This window comes from Carlito syrichta, unplaced genomic scaffold (genome assembly GCF_000164805.1).
Source record: "Carlito syrichta isolate Samal-C Ts95f unplaced genomic scaffold, Tarsius_syrichta-2.0.1 Scaffold302813, whole genome shotgun sequence".
NCBI lineage: Eukaryota > Metazoa > Chordata > Mammalia > Primates > Tarsiidae > Carlito > Carlito syrichta.
This window is the reverse complement of record NW_007246909.1, coordinates 201,467-209,243: the sequence shown is the minus strand read 5'-3', so window position 1 is coordinate 209,243 and position 7,777 is coordinate 201,467. Positions and strand designations below refer to the sequence as shown.

General features: G+C 37.5%; 1 protein-coding gene across 1 annotated transcript; it reads right to left on the bottom strand.

Annotated features, from left to right (window-relative positions):
- Positions 1-2,256: 2,256 nt before the first annotated feature.
- On the bottom strand, positions 2,257-7,488 carry DSEL (dermatan sulfate epimerase-like). Its single transcript, XM_008057153.1, has one exon. The coding sequence runs from the start codon at positions 6,688-6,690 to the stop codon at positions 3,028-3,030; it is 3,663 nt and encodes a 1,220-aa protein (XP_008055344.1). The 5' UTR covers positions 6,691-7,488; the 3' UTR covers positions 2,257-3,027.
- Positions 7,489-7,777: the final 289 nt, after the last annotated feature.

Sequence of the window (7,777 nt, the reverse complement as noted above, 5' to 3'; positions counted from 1 at the left end):
AAGAACTAAAGAAGAGGGGTATGACAAAATCATCCCAATCATAGCCAAGTTGCTTTAGCTTTTTTATTTTTGTATTAACAGAGGAGTGTTATTATACATATAAGGTCTGGTAAACTAGTTTACGGTCTTCAGTTTGTTTTCTTTGCTGCATAACTGGATAAGATGTGAAAGAAAAACAAAACAAAACAAACACCTCATGGTTTGAACAACTCAGCTAAACCTATCCTTGGAAATAATCAATTAAATATGTTGATGTTACATGGACTAAATATAACCTAAGCCCATATAAACTATAGCTCAAGCATATCAAAATTTTAGAGAATGGAAAAATCTATGTTTAAAGTGTTCGTCATCCTTTGTGCAAAAAATTCAAAGTAATCTGTGTCTTAAAAATTATCTGGATATCTTTTCTTCCAAAATTAAATGAAATAATTATTAATCAGATATACTAAACAATTTGGCAAACACTTAAATAAGTAGTAAGTAGTCCATATATTAAATATCTTACTATCTTATGTTAGGAACTCTTACCTCTGAGAGTGGTGTATAACATACTGCCTTCTATTTACGTTTTTCCTAAATTAAACAATGAAAACTTTTCTATTTATGATTAATCAAGCCAAACAACGTAGCAAAACAAAAATAAGGGTAGAAGCTAGAACTCTTTTCTAGATCACCCTGAGAGTGCAGGACCCGGGCATGTGCTAGGAGAGTTAATTTCCTTAGGTATTCAGATTAAAAAGCAGGGGATCTCAGGTATAATCATATGCATGCAGGTCCAATGGTTGTGTCATCCCCTCACCCATACATAACATGCCTCTTAAGGAACTCTGCGAACAGAAGTCTTCTCCAGCAAACTTTCTATTTTAGAATTAACAAAGTGGTAGGGCTTGTATTCCCCTTGTGGTGGCAGTGAGAAACAGAGGCAGATCAATTCAACTCTACATTGCTATGTGGGGGTAAAAGATGGGAGGCACTGTTAAGATTGTTTTGAGAAGCCTGTACCTTTCTTTTGCTATCAATACGTCCCCGTATCCATTCTCAAGTGTATTTTCTTTTTCATTTTCCTTATCTCTTCTTCCTCTATTCTTCCACATACTCCACCTGTTTCTCTTCTCCCTGTGGGTGCCTTTCTGGACAATGTCAAAAAGAAAGGCAAAACTTTCTGCTTTCTTCTTTGTTACATGCACATATTTATATTTATAATTCTTACCTTGATCAGACCTAATACTACTGATAACCCAGAAACTTTTTATTTGATCTAATTCAAGATCAGACAACCTAGGGATTGAAAGTAAACACTTGAGACTTATACCAATAATGGAAATAGTGCTATTACCCATATAGCATGCAATGTATGTGTACATATCATCCAGGTAGCATTTTACATGCTTTCTGATAACCCTGAGATAGAAAGAATAACCTTCCTTGGGAATGACAGTGTAGATTCAGGTCTTCAGGGCCCTCTCATTCTATATTCATATGATTTTCATTCATTTTGATATTATAGAGGGTTATTGGAAGGAAGATGTGGGTGAGGGGAGCAGTCTTCACTCACACTATAATGGAAGAAAGATGACAGACAAGTTGGGTTTAGCTGGAATGTAACATATCCACAGCTTTATCACTCTAGAGGCACATTTTGACATAATACCAAACTACTGAGAAAGAATCACTTTTATCTAGGTCAAAATGACAGACTCCCAAGTGTTAGAGAACTTAGGGGAACTACAGTTTGAAAGATCAGGAAGAAGCCTGCAATCTGTTCAGAGATTTTGATCAAGTCTCGACACTGCCTAATAGTTTTCATCCAATACATTGTAATTACTCCACTGGCTTATAATGGCATAGTATTTTGATTTCAGAGCCTACCAAAATAAAGAACATTTTATAACGACTACATTTATAATAAGATGCAGATGGTAAAGGAAACAGATGCCTCTGACATCATCTCCCATTTGCTTTCAACTTTTGCAGACACTGGCAGTCTGTAAACTCATTCAAAGGAATGCAAGATAAGTCAGGCAGTTTTCCAATTCTGTTTCCAGTCTAAAAAGATATTGGCAGCAGTGGAACTGCTTTGAGTCACACAGTGTTAATTCCACAAAAATACATTTGATTCTAAGTCTGTCAGTCTTTTATGCAAAATTAATCATCTAGGGAGAAAAATCCCCACAAATATTGGGAGTTTAGTAATTAGTAACTATGGTTGTTTTGCTTGACAGTAACAGAAAGGAGTGTGGGAGTGGTGTGATGGTGAACAAGCTATAATTTCAGGGAGGCAAAAAAGTGAAAGGAGACAAAAATAAAAAATAATTTACCAGCCCTTGGAACCCAGATTGTTCAAATACTTATTTCTTATTATTTATAAGTTTAAAAAAATTTTGAAGAGGCTTTTCAGGTCACTGATGTTGACCTCAAAAAATATATATATTCATTTTGTCCTTCCATCTCTATTTTCCAGAAGGAATCTCACAGCTCTGATAGGAGCATTCCCCATTTCCCCAGTGATCTACTGAACATTATACACAGTAAAAGGATTTTTTTCCTTTTCTTTGTGCAAAATAAGTGTGTTAGGAGATCTTTACAAAAAGGAAAGGAACTTCTGTTGTCCATCTTGAAAGCAAGAGATGTATGGATAAAGCAGCAATTGCAAGGCCTTTAGCAGTGTTTGAGGTCCCAAGATAGATTAGCACAGTTACAGATGAAGAATTAGATAAAAACCTTTAAAATCTTCCCATCTTCCCTGACCTCCATGATATGACTTCATCTACATTTCTGCAGCAGAAACATTTTAGCAGAAAAAAATTTCAAAAACAAAACAAGGGAAACAATAACATAAAAATAAATCCTGCTGGGCCAGTTATGGTGCAAATTTTAAAAATAATCTCTCTGAGCAAGTAACAGACTGAACACACACGCACGTGCACATACACACACACACAATGCAAGAATAAACAAATTCTAACTCATATCCACAAAGTGGGTTGGGAACTATTAGTGCAAATTTCTGCTGACCTGCAGCATTTAGTCCATAAACTTTGGATATCCTAGATGATCCATCAGTGTCCAGCAGATGTTTTCAATTAGTTTAATTTCATCTCTAGGCAGGTTTTGTTTCCAAATGTTGGTATTAATTGGTGATATTTCTCCTTCATAGGGAAGGTAAAATAGATTCGTGGAGGTGGCAAACAATATTTGGTTTAAACCAGCAGGAGACAAAGGAATTCCAAGAAAGGTAAAAATCCTTTCAGTGGTTTTCTGAGGAAAATGTACAATATCTTCAAACTTGACTAGCTGGTAGCTGGTGGGCAGCAAATCTGTATTTATTCTCAAAGCTGCTGCTGTGTTTGCTAGCCACAAATGTGACAACAAAGTGACAGCATTTGGTTTGGATTTTGATAATTCTTTCCTCAATGGTTCATACTCAAAAGCATAGCCTGAATTTGAGTTACATTTGCCTTTGCCTCCCTCTATTTTAAACAATTTTGCTAAATGCTCTGGCACATTCTTCAAAGAGTAAAGACTTGGTTTACTACTGTATAGCATTGAATAAATCCATGCCCGAGGGTCTCTTACTACATATAATGCCCTCATCGAAGCTCCCAAAACTTCCTGAAAAAAATGAAGCTTTAACGTCCAGCTTCCACTGCTTAAACTAAGCACAGGACGTGCGCTTGGGTAATAGACCAGGTGTCTTCTCAAAGCCCTAATATATTCAGCATCTCTATCAAAGGCGCCTTTCATCCTATTTCTTTGTTCTGGCAAAGACTCTCTTCTTTTCAGTTTGCGTTTTTTGTCCTTATTCATTGTAAAATATTGGGCCAGTTTACCCCTACTGGGTTCATGTAGATGGATATTTTGCAAATGTAGCTTTGTGTCCTGAACTAAAGACTGCAGCCAGCCTCGGAGTAAACGAAAATGCCCACTACGGATATCTGATACCTTCCATTCACAGGCATCTACAAATGAGTCAATTTCAAATTCAGTTTCAGGGATATCAATGTAGGCCGTAGGAACCCTGATGTAAAGAAAATCACTACTGTTGAAAAAAAGTTGTTTGAGAATTTCAGCTCCTGAACCAGGAAGTGAGGTAATGACAACATCAGGAAGATCGATGTGGTGCCCTTCCGAAGACGAAGGCTTCTTGCTTGCCTCTGTTCTTGTCCATTTTGCACAGATGGGCTGAGTGCAAGTGCTCCACACATCCAGAAGCTCAATAAACCACAAGGCAATTACAAGTGTTAGTATCCATCGCATTAACTTTCTAAAAGAAAGGTAAAACCGCCACTGGAAAGTTAAAATCACCAAGCTAACGCACAAAATTAATCCAACTGCTATATTAAATTTAAATCCAAAGGGGAAAATAACTCTATCATGTCTTACAGGCTTTACTATTGCTTGAGTGCCCAAACCAAATCGGGTTATTTGGTCTTGATCAGCCACATTGGCAAAGCCACCAAATCCCAGGTAACTGAATCTTGTCTTCAAGTTATGGTAATCAGTTACAATGGAAACAACATGTTCAGTATTATTGACATTGAGAGAAATCTGAAGTCCAGAATTGGAATTATCAATGAAACTACAGCTGGAAACATTGACATATGGCCCATAAAAGACATACGCAATTCTTGTGATTTTGGATTCCATTTGAAATGTAACATTAACAAATTGAGTCCACCTTTTCTTAAATTCAGCAGCTTGTTCTGCTTCTTGTATACTAGCCAAGGGACTACTGCCATGATGATCAAACCAAAACATTTTGTAGTGTGCATCCCACACGTCCATCATGGCACCATTATACCTATTCATAAATCTATATGGGATATATTTAAAATCAATATCCAGATTATGAAAGAAGGCACTGACAGAATTTATTGGGGAATCTTCTTGTCTCTCAATGTGATCAACAACTAGAAGAGTTTGAGAATTTAAGAGAAGCAAAGCACGATATACACTTTTCAGTCTCATAGTTGAAGAATAAGCAGAAACTGCTTCTCCGCTCACAAATATCATTTCTCCATGTTGAGAGGCAGTGATGATTTCCCCAGCTGCATCACCAACCTCCTCACCAGTCCATTTGAGCCACTGTGCACATTCTCCCAGCTGACCTTCCCAGGGCTTATTACACTGGCTTGAGGGTGACGGAGCAAACACAAGTACGTTGTTAAGATGACTCAACTTGGGACCATAGAGAGCTTCAGAAACAAATACTTGCCCATTGGGAGCAAAAGTAAATGAGTTCTGATCCGGATGTTCATGCCCTGGGTTAAAGCTTCTCCACCCATCAATCCAGGAGTATGGCTGAAAGTGAACTATGTCATATACAGCTCGTCCTCCCAGCTTCCCAGATTTAAAAGACAAAAAAGTGTTGGTTTGTGTGTTTGGCAACCCAGCCCCATAAGTGACAACACCCCAGTTAGGGAATGTGTGCATTTTTGCAGTACCATATTCAGCAGGAGGCTGGGGAGTAAGCTGGGGATCATACCAGATGTATTCTGTGTGAAGGGTGCTCCACCTCTGGGCAGTTGAAGGAACCATTGGTCCATCTTTAGGTCGGTGCTTTCTAATTTGCTGAGCTAGCCAGTTTCCAGCTCCATTCTTTAAGATGAACTTATCCAAGAAAACCAGCTGGCTCTCTGGCCCATAAAACCAATTATAATTGGAATCTGCTATACCCACAGTTCTTTGGAAGCCTGGTAAAAGGGTGGCATAATAGAACCAGAAGTGCATTTTTAACCAGTTATTCTGCAAGTTGTTGATATTAAAATGGCGCTGGGCCAGAAAAACATACTGAGTAATAGATTTAGCTGTGTAGCTTCCATAGGCCACACCTTCATCCAAAGAACCATCAACGATATGATTCAATAGAAACATCGTCTTTTCCATCACATCTACTACAACCTGTTTCCATATATTTGCTTTAGATCCTTTATCTACCCCGGACACCAAGGCCCCTGTGAGTAATGCTATCATATTAGTAGCTTGGTGGTTATGGAGAAGTTGTTTGCCCCATGAGCGTACCTTGGAGTACTCATACATTTCCTCAGTAATAACCCATATTTTTTCCAGGTATTTTTGTCTTCGATGATTATCTAATAAGTTATATAAAAAGTCAAAGGCAGTGGCAAAACCTGTTAAGGAATGGCCAACTGGAACCTCATCCCCTGGTGCATTCTCAACTAGCCAGTCTTTGTATCCAACCATTCTGTCCATATATTCCAAGACAAATTCAAAGGCAACTTTATCTTCTGGGCATAACAAACAGTACAACGCTAAAGGAGGCAGATTGTTACCATAAATTTCATTCCACTTGGCAGCAAAATCAGCATGCTTGGGTGGAGGTAGGTAGTATGTCGGGTTGGACAGCATAACTGTCACTGCACTTCTGATAGCTCTAAAAAGATGCAAATGGCTTGTGCGAGACTTTTGTCTCAATGCTAGGATATCTCCGGCATCAAAATATAAACCTGGATGAAGCATACTTTTCTTCGGCTTTTGGTTGGGTCTAAAATCTTGCACTTTCTGTGTTTTAAACTGATCTATATCATCTGTAAAAACTGCCCATTCAGAGTAATTGCTGACAGATTCCTCAAAAGTAGAGAAACCAAACATCAATAATGCTAAGAATAGGAAATGTCCTGTAAACATTAACGCCATGATCCATGGGGGAGTTCCTTCCTTAGGCATACATGTCAAACATGGTGCTCAATGTGTTTCCCATCTGGTTAGTATAAAACATATATTAAAGACCTTGTCAAAACAAAAATTGTAAATCTTATATGCTGTAAAATTCAGCTGAAATTCGGCTCATTCTAAGCTGTACAGTTGCCCAAAAGAGAAAATTTACATTGTGTATCTATGTTCCTGGCACAGTTTTGCTTCCAATATAATTTCAAATAATATTAAAATCTCTAATTTTTCCATAATACACAAGAAACAGTGGCATAGTTAAAAAATACTATGAGTTCAGCATTTAGTTCCTTTACATAAATCTATTTAACAAGAAGGGTTGAAACACACATTGTAGAAAAGAGAAAAAGCACTCCAAAAATTCAAATTAAGAGTCATTGCTAGCATAGAAAACCATCACTGGTGATAAACTCACCACATACGTATGATGCACTTGAGTTTTCCCAAATAAGATGATAAAGTACTGATATTCTTGGAGTTAGTGGACTTAGTTATTCTTCTCAACTTTTATTATTTTTGTTTTGTGATTCTTTTCTTCTTCCACTTTTAAGAGAAAAACATCCTCAACAAGTGTTCAAAGTCTTACTTTGTTTTTAAAAAAAATCAAAATTCCTGCCCACATTTCAAATCTATCTTTCTCAGGCTCACTTAGTCATCAGCCTATTATGACACAGAGAAAGCATTTTCTTGTCTTCTTTGAACAGCTTCATCTGTTCACCCATAAAACTTAATCTCTTCAGCCACCTAGGTACTTCTTTTCCAATCATGAAGTAATCACCAGCTGGGAAAGAAAACTCCCCTTTCGCCAACCGTGAGGTCTCTTTTCTGCTCCTTTTGCATGACACTCCTTTCTGGGGGAAAAAACAAAACAAAAAAAGAAATTCTCTGAGGCTATAGGCATGCAGGGAGGGAACATAAAACTCATGATTTAAACATTCTGCAATCACTTGACAGAAATTCTAAAATCGCAATAAAACCAGGTATTAGATACAATCTAAGTAAGTTCAAGTCATTTTTTTCCTTATACTTTTAAAAGCCAGGATTTAGGCCCCCATGACTGTTGGCAGACGACCAGCCACCACAA